The sequence below is a fragment of the Chlorocebus sabaeus genome, chromosome 7 (genome assembly GCF_047675955.1).
Source record: "Chlorocebus sabaeus isolate Y175 chromosome 7, mChlSab1.0.hap1, whole genome shotgun sequence".
In the NCBI taxonomy this organism is placed as follows: Eukaryota; Metazoa; Chordata; class Mammalia; order Primates; family Cercopithecidae; genus Chlorocebus; species Chlorocebus sabaeus.
The window spans coordinates 12,758,357-12,777,488 of record NC_132910.1 but is presented as its reverse complement, the minus strand read 5'-3'; the positions used below and the strand labels follow the sequence as shown (position 1 = coordinate 12,777,488).

At 37.4% G+C, this 19,132-nt stretch overlaps 1 protein-coding gene across 1 annotated transcript in view; it reads left to right on the top strand.

Annotated features, from left to right (window-relative positions):
* SRP72 (signal recognition particle 72) overlaps window positions 1-19,132 on the top strand; it is a 35,596-nt gene that overhangs the window by 3,613 nt on the left and 12,851 nt on the right. The window contains exons 3-15 of the mRNA XM_037989410.2: window positions 822-945; window positions 2,915-3,058; window positions 3,141-3,252; window positions 6,352-6,383; window positions 8,018-8,142; window positions 8,230-8,287; window positions 11,531-11,662; window positions 13,120-13,248; window positions 14,706-14,778; window positions 16,320-16,384; window positions 17,756-17,851; window positions 18,701-18,804; window positions 18,936-19,013. Coding sequence (XP_037845338.1) covers window positions 822-945; window positions 2,915-3,058; window positions 3,141-3,252; window positions 6,352-6,383; window positions 8,018-8,142; window positions 8,230-8,287; window positions 11,531-11,662; window positions 13,120-13,248; window positions 14,706-14,778; window positions 16,320-16,384; window positions 17,756-17,851; window positions 18,701-18,804; window positions 18,936-19,013 — 1,272 coding nt within the window. The remainder of the gene's footprint in view (window positions 1-821; window positions 946-2,914; window positions 3,059-3,140; window positions 3,253-6,351; window positions 6,384-8,017; window positions 8,143-8,229; window positions 8,288-11,530; window positions 11,663-13,119; window positions 13,249-14,705; window positions 14,779-16,319; window positions 16,385-17,755; window positions 17,852-18,700; window positions 18,805-18,935; window positions 19,014-19,132) is intronic.

Sequence of the window (19,132 nt, the reverse complement as noted above, 5' to 3'; positions counted from 1 at the left end):
GAGGTATCAGATTAATGTAGATGAATTTTTAAGTGTGTGTATGTTAGTAGTGTTTACCGGTTGTTTGATTACGGGTACTTCTTTTAAGATTTATAGTTATTTTTTCTTTGCTAATCATTTGTTTCTTAAACAAGTTTAAAGAAGCATTTTATGGCTTATTGTTTTGTTAATGAATTTAAGAAACTTCCAAAATAACCCATTTAAAGCAGCCTTCAAATTATCTTTGTATCTAAGACAATTACTTATTTAGCAGATTAATGATTTCCTTCTTAAATGTGTATTTTAATAAGAATATCCGGCCGGGCGCGGTGGCTCAAGCCTGTAATCCCAGCACTTTGGGAGGCCAAGGCGGGCGGATCACAAGGTCAGGAGATCAAGACCATCCTGGCTGACACGGTGAAACCCCGTCTCTACTAAAAAATACACAAAACTAGCCGGGCGAGGTGGCAGGCGCCTGTAGTCCCAGCTACTCGGGAGGCTGAGGCAGGAGAATGGCGTGAACCCGGGAGACGGAGCTTGCAGTGAGCTGAGATCTGGCCACTGCACTCCAGCCTGGGCGGCAGAGCGAGACTCCGTCTCAAAAAAAAAAAAAAAAAAAAAGAATATCCATGAAAGAAAGAGAGGCTAGGGAAACTGATATATGCTTAATTATATATTTGATAGACATTTACAAGCTATCTGATATTTAGATAAGTCTCTAACCTTTGTCAGTTTTCTCATCTGTTATCAGGACTAAATCCAGTGCTTAGAGCGATGTTCTATATATTGGGTACATTGCATTGTTAGATAATAATCAGATACTGGTTTTTTTCCTTCTTCAGTAACTCTCTCTCCTTTGAAAAGGCATATTGCGAGTACAGGCTGAACAGAATTGAGAATGCCTTGAAGACAATAGAAAGTGCTAACCAACAGACAGACAAACTGAAGGAGCTTTATGGACAAGTGGTAATTACTGCTTTTAAATACATGTTGACAGTGATCCTGAGTGAGCATGACTACCTCTAGCAAGGAGCAGGGTTGAGGAAACCCAGCCTATCCTGATGCTCCACAACACTAGCCACCAAACCAGTCCTTGAGGTTTGAACATAATCCCTCTTCTTTATCTTCATACAAATAGTTGCATATATAACATGCCATGAACAAATGACTTCCTCGGGTAATTAGGAAATCAAAGAAAATAAAAGAATTAATCTATTTAATTTTGACTTTTGAGTTAGAAAGATAAAGCACATTGAGCTTGTATACTTCAACAGGTTTGAAATAGTATTTCACTAATATTGTATTCTAAGTTTAAAATGAAGGATATCATGATAGATAAGAATTTAGATTATTCTAGCCCATGAAATCATGAAAATATTTTAAAGTATTTTGAGACATAAAATTAAACCTAATGTAAAATGGGGCTGTTAATGACAAGAGGACAGAAATGTGTATATTATAGTTAACAAAACCCTCTTAAAGTTTTTCTTTTCTTTTTTTTTTTTTAATGGAGTCTCGCTCTGTTGCCCAGGCTGGAGTGCAGGGGCACTATCTTGGCTCACTGCAGCTTCCAACTCTCAGGTTCAAGCGATTCTCCTGCCTCAGACTCCCGAGTAGCTGGGATTACAGGCATGCGCCAACTCACCCAGCTAATTTTTGTATTTTTTAGTAGAGACGGGGTTATGCCATGTTGCCTAGGCTCGTCTCAAACTCCTGGCCTCAAGTGATTTGCCTGCCTTGACCTCCCAAAGTAGTGGGATTACAGGCATAAGCCACCACGCCTGGCCTCCTCTCAAAGACTTTTAAATGTCAATTTAGGGCAAATAATGTTGTATTGAATGTATTGTTCTCAGGAGGTAGTATGGATTTAATAATATAAATGAGTTGAAGAAAGATTTGGACAAATTCATGGATTGTAGGTCTATAAAAAACTTTTAAGGTAAACTGGATAACTTTAGGGTAAATTCTAGCATTTTGAGGTTAAAGACATCAACCTGTGTCATACATAATGGACTAATTGACCTAGAGTAGCAGTTATTATTTTTTCAGCACAACTTGAATGAAATCGGTAGGATTTCTGTTGTGTCTGCTTAAGACTCACCTGTGTGATAGCTGGTTTCTAAGAAAGATAAAATGAAGATTATAGCGAACTCTAGGAAACATTGTCTTTTTCTTAACGTTTAATTTTGTTCCTGTTTTAGTAATCATTTTGTGTTGTGGAAAAATATTTTCGTTGTAACTTTAGATCTAGATAACAGGGTTGAATTCTATAAAGGTGTTCTTTCACAACCTATTTAGGCACTTTACTAACTTTAAGAAGAAAGGTAAAGAAAATGACTTTTCTTGGCCGGGTGTGGTGGCTCACACCTGTAATCCCGGAGGCTGATTACAGTCAAATCACTTGAGGGAGGCTGAGGCAGTCAAATCACTTGAGGTCGGGAGTTAGAGGCCAGCCTGACCATGGAGAAACCCCGTCTCTACTAAAATATAAATTATCCAGGCATGGTGGCGCATGCTTGTAATCCCAGCTACCTCAGGAGGCTGAGGCAGGAGAATCTCTTGAACCCAGGAAGTGGAAGTTGTGGTGAGCCGAGATCACACCATTGCGCTCCAGCCTGGGCAACAAGAGTGAAATTCCATCTCAAAAAAAAAAAAAAGAAAAGGAAAGAAAGAAAATGACTTTTCTCAACTGAATCCTGCCTACAGATCCACAATATATTGAACATTCATTTTAAAAGTATTTTCAAAAAGTAATTTATTTGGAAGTATGACTAGTACGTGGAACTCATTTAAAAATTATAAAACATAAACAGTTGATTGTTCCCATTATGCTGAACTAGGATTCCTACTTAGTGGTTCCAAAAAAGATTTGCATGGTATTAAAGATGTAACACCATATTTGTCTCTGATTTTTTACTTGCTATTTATTATTCAGTTATACCGTTTGGAACGCTATGATGAATGCTTAGCGGTATATAGAGATCTTGTCCGAAACTCTCAAGATGATTATGATGAGGAGAGGAAAACAAACCTTTCAGCAGTTGTTGCAGCTCAAAGCAATTGGGAAAAAGTGGTTCCAGTGAGTATCCTTGTGGTATACCCATACAGTTGTGAAGTATTATTCATGTTTAGTATTTAACTGGTATTTTGTCCCCTGACAGGAGAACTTGGGCCTCCAAGAAGGCACACATGAGCTGTGCTACAACACTGCGTGTGCACTGATAGGCCAAGGCCAGCTGAACCAGGCCATGAAAATCCTGCAAAAGGCTGAAGGTTGGAAGTTTGTTAAACTTACCTCTAAATATAATGTGCATATAACTTTGTAGAGTATCTTCTAAAATTGCACTGGACTTCTGTGAAATTATTAAATGGAAGTTATCGATGCAGTGACAATTTCTCAAAGTTCATGTAGTCTTTCTCTTTTTTTTTTGGCGGGGGATGCGGACAGAATCTTACTGTGTCACCCAGGCTGGAGTACAGTGGCATGATCTCGGCTCACTGCAACCTCTGTCTCCCAAGTTCCAGCAATTCTGCCTCAGCCTCCTGAGTAGCTGGGATTATAGGTGCGTGCCACCACGCCTGGCTAATTTTTGTATGTTTAGTAGAGAAACGGGGTTTCACCATGTTGGCCAGGCTGACCTCGAACTCCTGGCCTCAAGTGATCCACCCTCCTCGGCCTTTCAAAGTGCTAGGATTACTGGCACTTTCTCTTTTTGACCATATCTCACCTATATTTCTAATCCCTAAGCCAGTCTATTAGTCTGTTTCCAACCATACCAGACCTTACGTTTGAATTTTGAGGAGCAGGCTTTGAACAAGTTACTGTGAATGTTATGTGTAGATTAAGTGAGTTAATGAATGTCAACCATTCACAATAATACATGGCATGATGGCATATAGTATAAGCATTCAGTAAATATTTTGTTACTGTTATTATTGTTGTTTAACAGGTATTCAAGTAATAACATAGTGTGCCTATGTGTATACACACACATACACTACACTTATGTATTGATAGCACCATTCAAGCACTTTTTTTTTTTTTTTTGAGACAGAGTCTTGCCCTGGTGCCCAGGCTGGAGTGCAATGGTGTGATGTCAGCTCACTGCAACCTCCACCTCCCAGGTTCAAACAATTCTCCTGCCTCAGCCTCCCAAGTAGCTGAGATTACAGGTGTCTGCCACCACATCCAGCTAATTTTTGTATTTTTAGTAGACACGGGGTTTCACCATGTTGGCCAGGCTGGTCTCGAACTCCTGACCTCGTGATCCACCTGCCTCGGCCTCCCAAAGTGCTAGGATTACAGGCGTGAGCCACCACACTTGGCCTCAAGCATGTTTTAACTCCATTTGGTGTGTTTCTTTATATAATATTTGCATGCTTTGAAGCTTTTTTGGTGGGGTTGTGGGCAGGGGAGGAACAGAGTCGCCCTGTCGCCCAGGCTGGAGTGCAGTGGCAAGAACTTGGCTCACTTCACCCTCCGCCTCTCAGGTTCAAGCAGTTCTCATGCCTCAGCCTCCCAAGTAGCTGAGATCACAGGTGCGTCCCACCATGCCCAACTAATTTTTGTATTTTCTGTAGAGACGGTTTTCGCCATGTTGGCCAGGCTGATCTCAAATTCCTGTTGTCAAGTGATCTGCCTGCCTTGGCCTCCTAAAGTCTGGGATTACAGCCGTGAGCTACCGTGCCCAGCTGAAGCTTTTAGTTAAGAAAAAAATTAATTGATTAGAGAACTGTGTCTGGTATTAACACATGAAACATTTTGACTTTGCTTGTGCATACATTTTTCCCTGGAAGCTATAAAAGTGATGTAGGTACTGCAGTGATCATTGGGGTGGAAAAAAAGGTGAAACAAAGTCTGTTTTACTCTTAAATATTAGGGTTTAAAATGAGAGCAAAATTTTACTGTTAAATGTTGAAAGTTAAGAACAAAGGTTAGAGCATCATGTGGAAAATCTGTTTCAGAATTATAATTTTTTTGGCTGAGTGCAGTGGCTCATGCCTGTAATCCCAGCACTTTTGGGAGGCCAAGGCAGGAGGATTGCTTCAGCCTAGCAGTTCAAGACCAGCCTGAGTAACATAGTAAGCCTTCGTTTTTACAAAAATATATATATATTTAGCTGAGTGTGGTGGTACACACCTGTATTCCCAGCTACTCGGGTGACCGAGGCAGCAGGGCCTAGGAGGGCCTAAGAGATTGAGGCTCCAGTGAGCTGAGATCATACCACTGTATTTCCAGCCTGGGTGACAGAGTGAGACCCTGTCTCAGAAAAAAAAAGAGATAATTATAATTTCCTGACCTCAAGTGACCCACCCACCTCGACCTCCCAAAATGCTGAGATTACAGGTATGAGCCACTGCACCCAGCAGAATTATAATTTCTTGATCATACCCAATGAAGAACGTTCTCATACATTGTGGGTTTGAGTGTAAGAATAATACAGACTTTTCAGTGAGCAATTTGGTGATGTGTAGCAGATTTTAAAATTTACCACCCTTTGATCCAATAATTTCACTTCTAGAAACTTAAGGAAATGATTAGATAAATTTACATACATGTCTGTATGAATGTTCATTGAAGGGATATTCATAAGAACAGAAATTTAGAAACAGCATGAAGTTCTGTACTATTAAAGGATTGGCTAAGTTTTACCATAATCACAAAGTAATTACAGTCATTACAACCAATAACATTAAAAAAGATACAGTAATGTAAATCTGTGTTTATTGTAACAGAGAGATATCCACAGGATATTGAATGGGGAAGGGAGGTTTCAAAATAGCATGCACGGTGTCTCACTTTCATTTTAAAATGCGGCTGTGCATTTACATAAAACTAAGCCAGGTATGGTGACTCACAGCTGTAGTCCCAGCTACTTGGGAGGTGGAAGTGGGAGGATCAATTGAGCCCAGGATTTCAAGGCTGTAGTGAGCTGTGATGAAGCCTCTGCACTCCAGCGTGGGCAACAGAGTGAGACCCCCCAACTTTAAAAACAAAAAAAAAATATTAAAAACTAAATAACTGAAATATTAGTAGTGTTTATCTCTGGGTGGTAGGATTATTTATTTTTATACTTTTGTATAATTGGTTTTTTGCAGTTAATATTTACTACATTTGTATTTTTTGATGCACTTTACAAATATTTTTAGCATAGACACAACAAATGAAAGAAAAGTGCCAAAGAGCTAGGAAAGTCAAGAGACTGATAATATGTATGTAGTATATTTGATGCTAACATAAATTTCACAGGTGCTTGTTACTATGATTATCTTGGAATCTTCTGCCTAGAAATTTAGATCTTGCTCTTTGGAATAGTGAAAGAAATGGGATTTACCCAGCAATACTACTTAAAACAATTTTTTCTCCTGTAGATCTTTGTCGCCGTTCTTTATCAGAAGACACTGTAAGTATTCCATCATTGTTAAACCAAAATTTTACACTTCTGACTATTAACATTACTGAGGCTTCATTGTACTATTTATTGACTTTCTTTAGAAGATGGTGATTAAGTAGGAATCACACTAGAAACCACCCTTTTGTATCAGTTATTTGATGAAGTCTATTAGAGTGAGAAATCACAATACAAAAAATTTTGGCATACCTTAAGCACTTGATTATATATTTATATAATGTAAATTTATTCCTCTATTTTAGGATGTAGGACTAAGGTCTTTGAGGATTGGTCTGCCCATAGAAGTTCCATGTGTATTTCTTATGTAGTGACATAATTCAACACTCCCAATTTACACTTTTGGTTTTTCTTTTTAAGTATAACAATATCTTAAATACAATAGGTAAGCACTTTCATTATAGAGTCCTTAAAGTTTTTTTTTTGTTATTAACCAATCTCTTACCACAACCAATCTTTTTGGCTCACAACTAGACAATAATTTTCTTTAGGAATTTACCTTTACCATATCTTTCTGAGTATTCAACATGATTTATGTTGAAATATGTCTCTTTACACATTCAGAGTTAACTCTCTCCTTTTTTTTTTTTGAGATGGGATCTTGCTGTTTCACCCAGGCTGGATTGCAGTGGTGTGATCATAGGTCACTGTAACCTCAAACTCCTGGGCTTAAGCAGTCCTCTCACCACAGCCTCCTGAGTAGCGCCACCATGCCCAGCTAATTCTTTTCTTCTTTGTAGAGATGGGGGTCTCACTGTGTTGCCCAGGCTTGTCTCAACTCCAGGCCTCAAACGACCCTCCCACCTCAGCCTCCTAAAGCACTGAGATTACAGGTGTGAGCCACCATGCCCAGCCCATAGTTCTTTTTAATATTTTTAAGTGTTATCATTTCCTCATCAAACACAACTGCATAATGGGTTTGGAAACAAACATACCTGACTCCTGGTCAGCAGATACTCACCAGGTGAGAGCAGGAGTGTTGGGTCATTAAAGGAGTGTTGTCTCCTAGTCTTGAGTATTCATTGTACAGCCTTTTCAGAAGGAGAGGAGAAATGTGGATTAATCTGGAGCATCAGTTAAGAGAGCTACTACTATAATTACGTAATTTGTTCAATTATAGGATTAAAGTACAGAATTAGTTCCAGCTTTTGAAGTTTTTTGTACAGTGTTAATTGGAATTTTCTAGTTTTTATAGTAGAGTTATAGTAGAGTAGAGAGAAAAGCATTTTTAAATGTGATTTTTATGAGAAAATTATGTTTTCAGAATTTAGGGGTATCATTATAAAAAGATATACTTGCATGCTGGTTTTTTACTTAGGTTTTTTAATTCTTGGGCTTTAGAGGATGATAATGATCAATAAATGGTATTCCTAAACTTATTACCGTGTTTTTCTAGGATCTTTTTGCCTTTTTTTTTTCTTTTAGATACTTCTTAGAAGTTGAAGTCTTTTTGCTATTTTCACTTAAACTTCTCTCTTGCTGGCAATTTCTAAAGAATTGACTCTAAAGGAAAATTTCTGAAATTATGTCTTCTTTAGGATTGTATCTCTTTTGAATTTTTGGGTTATTTGGTAAATATGTAGATCAGTTTGGAAAATTTATATGGGAAAAATATTTCTTTCTCTTAGGATGGGACTGAGGAAGACCCACAGGCAGAACTGGCCATCATTCATGGTCAGATGGCCTATATTCTGCAGCTTCAGGGTCGAACAGAGGAGGCTTTGCAACTTTACAATCAAATAATAAAACTAAAGTGAGTTATTAAAAGGAAGTATCTTTTATAGGGATAGGGTTCTTTTTAAAGGTTTGTTTGGTTTTGACTGTTGCTTGTTGTTCACAGACCAACAGATGTGGGATTACTAGCTGTAATTGCAAATAACATCATTACCATTAACAAGGTATGGAATATTCATGGCTTTCCTTACAGATATATTTTACCCTGAAAGCTCATCACCTTAGTTTTAGTTTTGTTCTAGGAGTTCTTTTTAACATGATGAAAAAAGTCCAGTTGTAGCAAAATCGCAATGGAGAATATTACTTAACTCTCCTAACGATAATGATGCTGCCAGGTATATTTGAGTAATAAAACTTTTTGTAGTAGATCCTAGAGTTTTTAAGATCCTCCCCTTTTCCCAGTGTATAATAATATAGAGACTCTCTCTTTGTAAAAGATATAAATTATTGGGGCTTTTAAACTTTAAGTATATGCATGTTTTATATGATTTCTTCATCTGTGGAATCTGAATGTGAAAGTGTTCTTTATATAATTTTTTCTTGGGTTTTCTTTTTTTAGGGGGTATAGACAGGTGCTCTTTCTCCTCCCCCACACCCCATCCAATGTAAAATATTACAAATATATATATAAGCACTCTAACTTAGAGTACTGTACTAATGTCTTTAGCCACCATTAGAAACACCCTTTTTTTTTTTTTTTTTTGAAACAGAGTCTTGCTCTCTCGCCCAGGCTGGAGTGCAGTGGCTTGATCTCGGCTCACTGCAACCTCTGCCTCCTGGATTCACGCCATTCTCCTGCCTTAGCCTCCCGAGTAGCTGAGACTACAGGCGCCCCCTGACCAAGCCCGGCTAATTTTTTTTTTTTTAGTAGAGACAGGGTTTCACCACCGTGTTAGCCAGGATGTTCTCGATCTCCTAACCTCATGATCCGCCCACCTCAGCCTCCTAAAGTGCTGGGATTACAGGTGTGAGCCATCATGCCCGGCCAGGAACAGTCTTAATGGAAAATGTTGTATTTTCTTTCTTTTTTTTTTTTTTTAAAGACTGTCACCCAGGCTGGAGTGCAGTGGTTCTGATATTACTCACTGTAGCCTCAGGCAATCCTTCCAAGTAGTTGAGACCACAGGCACACACTACCATGCCTAGCTAATTTAAAAAAAAAAAAAATTGTAGAGACAGAGTCTTGCCATGTTGCCCAGACTGGTCTTTTAACTCCTGGGCTCAAGCAGTCCTCCTGCCTCAGCCTCCCAAATTGCTGGGATTCTAGGGGAAACAGAAGAGAGTATGTATTTGCTGGATAGTTTAAAAAGTAGATTAGATTGAATTATATCAGAGCCTTGGAAATCAAGTTTAAGAAAAGTCTGGCAGTGATGTGCACAATTAATTGAAGTATTAAAATAGTGATGTGAGAGAACTAGCTAGGAAATATGGTTTCTTTAGGATTGATTTATATGAAAGGCAGTTTCTTGCTGCACATTAAAATAGTTTCAAATTGGTTTGGAGCTCAACACTAAGAAAAAGTAGAATTTATTTTAGATTTCTTCACTTCCTTTTAGTCTTTAAACTGGTAGAAGACCTGTTTTAAAAAAGCACAGTGGTATCATGTATTTGCAAGTACATTGTTTTACAAAGCTGGAGTATTGTGCACGTAGTAGATACTCAGATGCTCAGTTTGCGCTTCTCAGGATGCAATCAGTGTGACTTCGTTTTCTCCCTTTTTTTGGAGATGTATATGACTTTCGGTAATTCTTAAAAGGTCTTTCTTTGGGAAGATAACACTGTGCCGCTACATGGGAATTTTAGAAATTGAGCTTCTTTATGCTTTTGCTTGGTTAAGAAGAAGGGACTTTAGGAAAGGAAAAACAGTAGATATGTTACATGAGTATTTTCTACTAAAAAAAAATGGGTTCAAAAGTGGTTACAGATGTGTTTCTGATGTTTCATGATTTGCTTACAGAGTGACTACAGGCATACTTCGTTTTATTGTGCTTTACTTTATTACACTTTGTAAGTTTTTCACATACTTAAGGTTTGTGGCAATCCTGTGTTGAGCATGTCTGTTGGCTCCATTTTTTTTTTTTTTTTTTTTTGAGATGGAGTCTCACTCTGTTGCCCAGGCTGAAGTGCAGTGGTGGGATCTTGGCTCTCTGCAACCTCCAGGTTCAAGCAATTCGCCTGCCTCAGCCTGCCGAGTAGCTGGGAGTACAGGCATGTGCCACCACACACAGCTAATTTTTATATTTTTAGTAGAGACGGGGTTTCACCATGTTGGCCTGGATGGTCTTGATCTCTTGGCCTCAGGTGATCCACACACCTCTGCCTCCCAAAGTGCTGGGATTACAGGCGTGAGCCACTTTGCCTAGCGATGTTGGTATCTTTTTTTTTTAGCAGCATGTGTCCATTTCATATCTCTGTATCAGTATTTTTTAGCATTGAAGTATTTTTAAAAAAAGGTATGTACTGGGCCGGGCATGGTGGCTCACGCCTGTAATCCCAGCACTTTGGGAGGCCAAGGTGGGTGGATCACGAGGTCAGGAGATCAAGACCATCCTGGCTAACAGGTGAAACCCCGTCTCTACTAAAAATACAACAAATTAGCCAGGTGTGGTGGCAGGCGCCTGTAGTCCCAGCTGCTTGGGAGGCTGAGGCAGGAGAGTGGCGTGAACCCGGGAGGCAGAACTCGCAGTGAACTGAGACCACACCACTGCACTCCAACCTGGGTGTCAGACACAGACTCCGTCTCAAAAAAAAAAAAAGGTATGTACTTGTTTTCAGACATAATGCTGTTGCACACTTAATAGACTTCAATATAGTATAAACAACTTTTATATGCACTGGGAAACCAAAAAATTTGTGACTCCTTCTATTGTAATATTTGCTTTATCACGGTGGTCTGGAACCAAACCCGAAATATCTCCAAGATATGCCTGTATTTTGAAGAGAAGTGAGTTACTTTTTATTTATCATCTAAATTCTAGAGGGCATAGCTTGTAGGAATTGTCAAATTAGGTATTTTTGTAGTCCTAATACACTGCAATTTGTGCTGTCCCTTTTTTCCTTCAGAAAGCTCAAAACAAGCAATTAATAGTGGAAAAATAAAACAGAAATCTTGTTCTCCATTTCTTTAAAGCAGTGCACTTGTTAAACCTTTTTATACCTAGGAAGCCTCCTTTGAGAAGGCTCTAAAAGGAGTGGGCGTAGATTCTGGGATAACTGTGTATACAAGTAGATTTGAACTGCAGAGATTTTGTTTACTTCTGTGAACCAAGAGTGCATCTTATTAGCTTAGGCACCCCAGTCAGGTAGATAGATTCAAGCTCTCCTGCTGTATTTATATAAAGTTAATAAAAAAAGGAATAAGTTGAAATCTGAGATTCTGTTAATGGTGGATAAACTTTTTTTGTTAGGACCAAAATGTCTTTGACTCCAAGAAGAAAGTGAAATTAACCAATGCGGAAGGAGTAGAGTTTAAACTTTCCAAGAAACAACTACAAGCTATAGAATTTAACAAAGCTTTACTTGCTATGTACACAAACCAGGTGGGTAATTACCTTTGGTGTCATGGCTAAACCTTTTGTAATATGGTGTATGAGGAGTAATAGGGATATTAGTCTAATCTGTTTATAGTTTTTGTTTGTATTTTGTCGTCGACTCATAAATATATTTTTTTCCTTCCTCAAAATATTATATATATTATTGGCCGGGCACAATGGCTCACGCCTGTAATCCTAGCACTTTGGGAGGCTGAAGTGGGCGGATTGCTTGAGCTCAAGAGTTCAAGACCAGCCTAAGCAACATGGCGAAACCCTGTCTCTACATGGTGGTGCATGCCTGTAGTCCCAGCTACTCTGGAGACTGAGGCACAAGAATTGTTTACAGTGAGCTGAGATTGTGCCATTTCACTCCAGCCTGGGCGACAGAGAGAGACTGTCTCTAATAAAAAGAAAGAATGTTATATGTCATAGATTTTATTTATTAAGCAAGTAATTTGCCCAATTTCTTATAAGGGTGTAGGGTTGACACCTTTTAAGGGGAAGAAAACAGTATTCACACCTTTAAATGAGATAACTTTCTCATTACCTTATTTCTAATCTGAATTAAGATAAAATCATCAAAGATGCTGGCCATGATTATAGATTTAAGACCCATCTTTCATTTTTGCTGTGTATAATCACATCAAGTTATAAATGTTAAGGTGGTCAAGTCTAACTCCAGTAAGCATTCTAATTCTAATTTTACACTCTTTTAGAATAGAAGTTTTAGTGGGAGAGAGAGAGGCAGTAATTTTTTTTTTGTTTTTTGTTTTTTTTGTGTGTGGAGACTGAGTTTCGCTCTGTTGCCCAGGCTGGAGGGCAGTGGCACAATCTCGGCTCATTGCAAGCTCCGCCTCCTGGGTGCACACCATTCTCCTGCCTCAGCCTCCCTAGTAGCTGGGACTACAGGTGCCCATGACCACGTCCAGCTAATTTTTTTGTATTTTTAGTAGAGACGGGGTTTTACCATGTTAGTCAGGATGGTCTTGGTATCCTGACCTCGTGATCTGCCTGCCTCAGCCTCCCAAAGTCCTGGGATTACAGGTGTGAGCCACTGTGCCCAGCCGAGAGGCAGTAATGTTTCTGTTATTTAGAACTGAGTCAAGTTATTCTTAATAATTTAACAAAAAATACATATGCATTTTGTTTTTGAAGCAAATGCTTACACTTGATGTGTTTGATTTTTTTAAACAGTTCTAGAATTTAGGCATCCAAGTGAATGTTTAGAATTTCTCCTTTACTAAAGGCTTTTAGAGTTCATAGATTAAATTCAATAAATAGAAATCATTTTCTTACAAGAAAAAATTGAGAATAGATACTGTAAACTGATTCTCTTATCCTAGGCAGTTCTTTGGTTAATGTTTGTTTCAACTAATTTTCCCATGTTTCTTTTCTTTCTGGTCATTTAGTGTTTAATTTCATTAACCAGTTTGTTTTTGTTGTGGGGGTTGGGTATCTTCTAGGCTGAACAATGCCGCAAAATATCTGCCAGTTTACAGTCCCAAAGTCCCGAGCATCTCTTACCTGTGTTAATCCAAGCTGCCCAGCTCTGCCGTGAAAAGCAGCACACAAAAGCAATAGAGCTGCTTCAGGTAAAATAATTACTTGAATGAGGTGTCAGGCATTTGCAGCCTTGTTTCATTTTCATTGTGTTGTAATAACCTACAAGCATGTAAATTTAATGGGAAAACTAATTAGAAATGTACCACTACACAAATTTCAGTGCCATTTTAGTCAACTCTTGGGTTACAGCTTTGTTTTATATAAATTTCTATAATGTAAATACTTGTTATAAATGCTAAAGAATGCTGTTTTGTTTGAAGATCTATTTAACCTGAGTTAGGGGATTGTTTCAGGCAATAACCTGAGCAATGTATAATTCTAGAACATGCTTAACCTCTTTTGCAATTATCTAATCTCCACTGAGTTCCACTCCAGAACCTCAATTATGGAGATACTGACTTTGTTTTTATCAGCCCAAACCAGCTATTATATTGCATATTTAAATTTCTTGAATATAAACTACATTGGAAAGTTGGACAGGTACGATTAGGATCATCCGGACAGACACAATTGCCTAGCAGGCACACTCAGTGAAGAGATACCGCCTCTTCTCTCCCCCCAGCAAAAAAAAAAAATCTATTTAGTAATCTTTATTACAGTTGACACTTTGTATCCTTGAGTTTTGCATCCAAGAATTCAACCAGCCATGGATTAAAAACTTTTGTGGGGGTCGCCTGGCGTAGTGGCTCACGTCTGTAATCCCACCACTTTGGGAGGCCCAGTCAGGCGATCGTCTGAGGTCAGGAGTTCAAGACCAGCCTTGCCAACATGGTGAAACCCCATCTCTACTAAAAATACAAAAAATTAGCTGGGCATGGTGGCACATTCCTGTAATCCCAGCTACTTGGGAGGCTGAGGCAGGAGAATCACTTGAACCTGGCAGGCGGAGGTTGCAGTGAGCCAAGATCACGCCACTATACTCCAACCTGGGTGACAGAGCAAGATTCCGCCTCAGAAAAATAAAAAAGCACATTTTGGGGTTGGAAATGTATGATTGCCTCTGTACTCAACATATACAAACTTTAAAAATCATTATTCCCTAGATAATATAACAACTATATACATAGCATTTACATTATATTAGGTATTATAAGTAATCTAACAATGATTTAAAATGTATAGGAGTACGTGTGTAGGTTACATGCAAATACTGTACTTTTATATAAGGGACTTGAGCATCCTTGGGTTTTGGAATGCGGGATGGTTCTGGAAGCAATATCCCGTGGCCAAGGGATGATGGATTTCTCTGTTAGTGACTTACAGAAAACTTGACATTATTACACTTACTTTTAGAGCATACCTTTAAGAAAAAAAGTGGGTGTTGAATAAAAATTTTCCCAAGTTAAGATTTTGACCGGCAGCCAGAAGTTTAATATTTTAAAACTGAATTTAAAATCTTATGTAGCTGAGTTAAATAACTGTAATGTAGACAATTAGATGTGTAAATTAAATGTGATTTTTTTTTTCCCAAACTAAAAAAATTTAGGAATATTCAGATCAGCATCCAGAAAATGCGGCTGAAATTAAGCTGACCATGGCACAGTTGAAAATTTCTCAAGGTATTATGGTTTTCATCGTGGTTAAAATATTTTAATGAAAACATGGTTGAAATGATTCTACAGTTGTGAACTATGTGATTTTAAGTTTTTTGTGTAATGGTAAAGCATAATAATTACTGTTTCAAACATGCAGCTAGATTGTATGATCTCCAACAGATTTAGTAGTGAGGTAATTGCCCCTTTTCACAGATTATTCCTAAATTATTAGAATGATTCTCAATCTGTGCCTTGAAAGTTCTGAAGCAAAGAATTCCTCTGTTCCAAAAGACCATACATACTACTAAAATTGCCTGAGTATGTCACATGCAGAAATGCTTATGTCTGTCACTTGGTAATATTTGTATGACTACTTTGCATCATAGTTTTCAGAATTTCTTAGCTTGGCCCTTCATTCTTACTTTGTTTTACACTTTGCCACCTATGTCTTTGGGCTTGGGGAAAGGTAATAGAATTTAACAAGAACTGATGTGTTTGAATCTTAAAACTGCCAGTGTTTTTGTCTGTGGTTTTGATCTAACTTTGAATATCTAGAGCTGTGTTGCCCAGTTTGGTAGTCATTAGCCACATGTAGCTATTTTAAGTTTAAATTAGTTAAATTTAAAATTCAGTTCTTTGATTATGCTAGCCACATCTTAGAAGTTTAGTAGCTATGTGCAACTAGTGGCTACAATATTGGACAGCACAGATATAGGACATTTACATCATCACAAAAGGTTCTGTCAAACAGCTCTGGTATAGAGTGTGGATTTTCGATGGGGGTGACAATTCATCACAAAAATCTTAAATATTACAATGGCTGAAATGAAAATTTTATGAGTTGAAGGAGAGGAGTTGGCAGTTAGGGAAAAAATGTTTAAAATGTCCTTAGTAGGGCAATAATGAAAACAAGGTTGAGACACACTGCAGATCTCCCTCTTATCCAATTCTCATTTCTTTACTTTCCTTGTCTCTGTTTCCTTATTCTTAGCCCTGTCTTCTCTTCTTTGCCCTTTCCTTGATCTTTCCTCCTCGTGTGTTTAGTTTATTTTTTCAAGGATGGTTTATTATCTTGAAATTCCTGACAGTCTGTCATGGTTTTTTGTTTCTATTTAAAGACTAAAAATTTTGAGTTATTGAGGTTTGCAATGAGTACAAAATCAGAATTTAACACCATAGGAAATTTTCCATTGCACTCATATCTATAGTAACATATTTCAAGGCCTTTAGGGAAGGACCCCACTTTCAAGTTACAGCCCAAAAAAGAAGAAATAGAACTCAACAGACTGGGAGTTAAGAGACTTCTTTTCTGGTAGCAGCTCTGCCATTAACTTTCTTTGTGAACTTAAGCAAGGTATATTATTTCTTTAGAGCTCAATTTCCTTATCTCTAAATGAATAGAGTTCACCATCCCCAGGCCCAAAACTTACATGTTTAGAGATGTTACAAAATATGACTTATGGTTGCTTTCCTAAGGAAAAGTAGTGGGAGGAAGTAAAATTTCTTGTATTTTTTTCATAATATGTGTTCTTCTATGTAATGTTGATTTTGTTTATTCTCCTAAGGTAATATTTCTAAAGCATGTCTAATATTAAGAAGCATAGAGGAGTTAAAGCATAAACCAGGCATGGTGAGTTTAAAACATTACAAAATTGAAAAGTAGTTGAATTGATAATTTATTTATATGTCTAATGTGTATTCACTTTATTTATATGTGTAATGTGTGTTCACTTTAAGGTAGGAGTAGTAATTATAATAGTAATAATTGTCTGGTGTAAATTGAATTTCATTCTCTGCTCTGGTATTGGTTTCTTATTCAGTTAAATGTGCCAGGCACTATTTAGGCCTTACAGTATCACTGAAAGCCAACCTCAAATAATCTCAGATCTGTATAGGGAATTTCTTAGCCTAAACCATTTTCATCAGTGTGATTTCTTTAAATTAGAACAATTTCGTAATAGTGGCCAACAAATTTAGTTTTTAGTTTTCTGATTATTCAAATATTGCAGGTTTCAATCATTAATATAGCTGTGAAAGCATCTTTTCCATAGTATAAACTAATTCTGTAGTGCATCTTTTGGACAGGGGCTGTTTTATTCATGTTTGCATTCTCTAACATGGCCTCTGTGCAGTTGGCACTCAGTAAATGTAATAATATGGTAGTGCTTTCCCTTGAAGATTCATATTGTAAGGATTGTGCTATAATTACTTTACCTTAAAGTCAAATACAGTATATGACTGAAATTTAAATGTTTCTAATATTTAATATATGGCCTTATTTTACCTTTCAAGGAATGTATCCATTTCATTTAAGTTGCTGACTTTATTGGCATAAAAGTTCTTCACTGTATTTCTTTATTATCCTTTTAATATCTATAGAACCTCTCTCATTCCTGATACTGGTTATTCATGGCTTTTTTTCTTTTTCCCTCTGAATAGCCTGACCAGAGATTTGTCAGTTTTACTGATTGTTCTTAAAGATCCAGCTGTTTGTTTCCTTTCTATCCTCATCTCCTACTGCTCATCATCCCCCTCCCCCTCCACTCCAGCTGTGTAGGCCTCCTTCCTGTCCCTAAGCAACACTAGGCACTCTTTTGACTGGCTTGAAGCAGCTCATGCCATGTGGGATTCATCATGAGAGTTCAGCCACTCTATGTATGCCTCACTGATGGTACACTTAAATGTCCAGCAGTGTCTTATTGTATAAACATTTCTAAGGGCTTATTCTCAACTTCTGTACTTACCAAACCATTTGTGAACTGGCACTGCTTTAAAGGAAAGGTTTATTTTACAGATAACTACCTTCATATTTGGAAAACACGGTTGTTCATGGTATTTCTAGAAGTAAAGTTACTATGTTCTCTAAAGGGAGTAGCTTTCATGATAAATCAGGTACTAACAGAGAGCCTTTATTCGCTATTTTTTCAGTGTTTTTTATTTTCAAAAATGGTATTCTGGGAGTGAAGGGAGGATTCACTAATTTATACCTTTGGCTGTGTAGGTGTCTGCGTTAGTTACCATGTACAGCCATGAAGAAGATATTGATAGTGCCATTGAGGTCTTCGCACTAGCTATCCAGTGGTATCAAAACCATCAGGTAAACAAATGGAGTAAAATGTTATGAGGGCATGTTTTTACATAAAAATAAAGAGGTAGTAGTGAAAAAATTCAGGCAAACTGAAGTATTACACGTCACTATTTTAAAAGTGAAATACTATTTAGATTATCAAATTCATTTTTTTCAGTATACCAGATCCAAATTAAGTTATTAGAAATAAGCAATGGCTGCAAAATAGAAAAATAGCTCCTTTATATTTATTCAAGCTCCTTGCTGTATGTGTACATGTATTTGTTTATGTAATCTCAAGAAATAATAATAGTACATGATTGCATATTTAAGAGATCATCTTTAATAGCTAGAGAACCCATGGGTGGTAGCAATTAGTACAACAGTAATACATGGAATAGTTGTTTATCATGTCTCTAGTAGGAATATCATTATTTCCAGTATGGATCTCTGCATAAGCAGTATCCAACTTAAAATTATACATAACGCTGTGCAGGTGGCATTTTATACTGTTAGTACTGTTAGCAGTGGAAGGGTATCAGTGCTCTGGGAAAGTATTATATTAAATTAATGTTTGAGAACTATAGTGGCATATCTTTAAGATTTGATTATTATAGGGAAATGTTTCCAGTTGTAGACACCAAATAGATACAGGTTGTTTTCCAAATTTATCCATTGGTGATTGTACAGTTAATAATTTGTCCACCTGCTTTCCTCTACATACGTGGATGATTTTGTTGTTTCAGGCATTCAGTGAAACTTAAGATGAGGGATCTAATGCATCGGTGTATTTCTTAAAGGTCTAATGAATATAACTGCATTTACTGGCTAGATATTTAGCTTGAAACTTTTTTTTTTTTCGTTTTATTGAAACTGTAGCCCAAATCTCCTGCTCATTTGTCCTTGATAAGAGAAGCTGCAAACTTCAAACTCAAATATGGGCGGAAGAAGGAGGCAATTAGTGACCTACAACAGCTATGGAAGTAAGCTCTGAAACATGGAGTTGTAGAAATAACACATTTATTGCTGCTACTTGATATGAGAGAGTTACTTGTTTATATTACTTTCTCCAGTTTTATAAACAGTTCAGTAATTTTCTTATTTCTTCTTTTAGACAAAATCCGAAAGATATTCACACCCTGGCACAGCTAATTTCTGCTTACTCACTTGTAGATCCAGAGAAAGCCAAAGCGTATCCTTTTGATTGTTGTTCCTTACAGCTCCTCAGTAGCACAATAGAGTAAAATGTTATGAGGGCATGTTTTTACATAAAAATAAAGAGGTAGTAGTGAAAAAATTCAGGCAAACTGA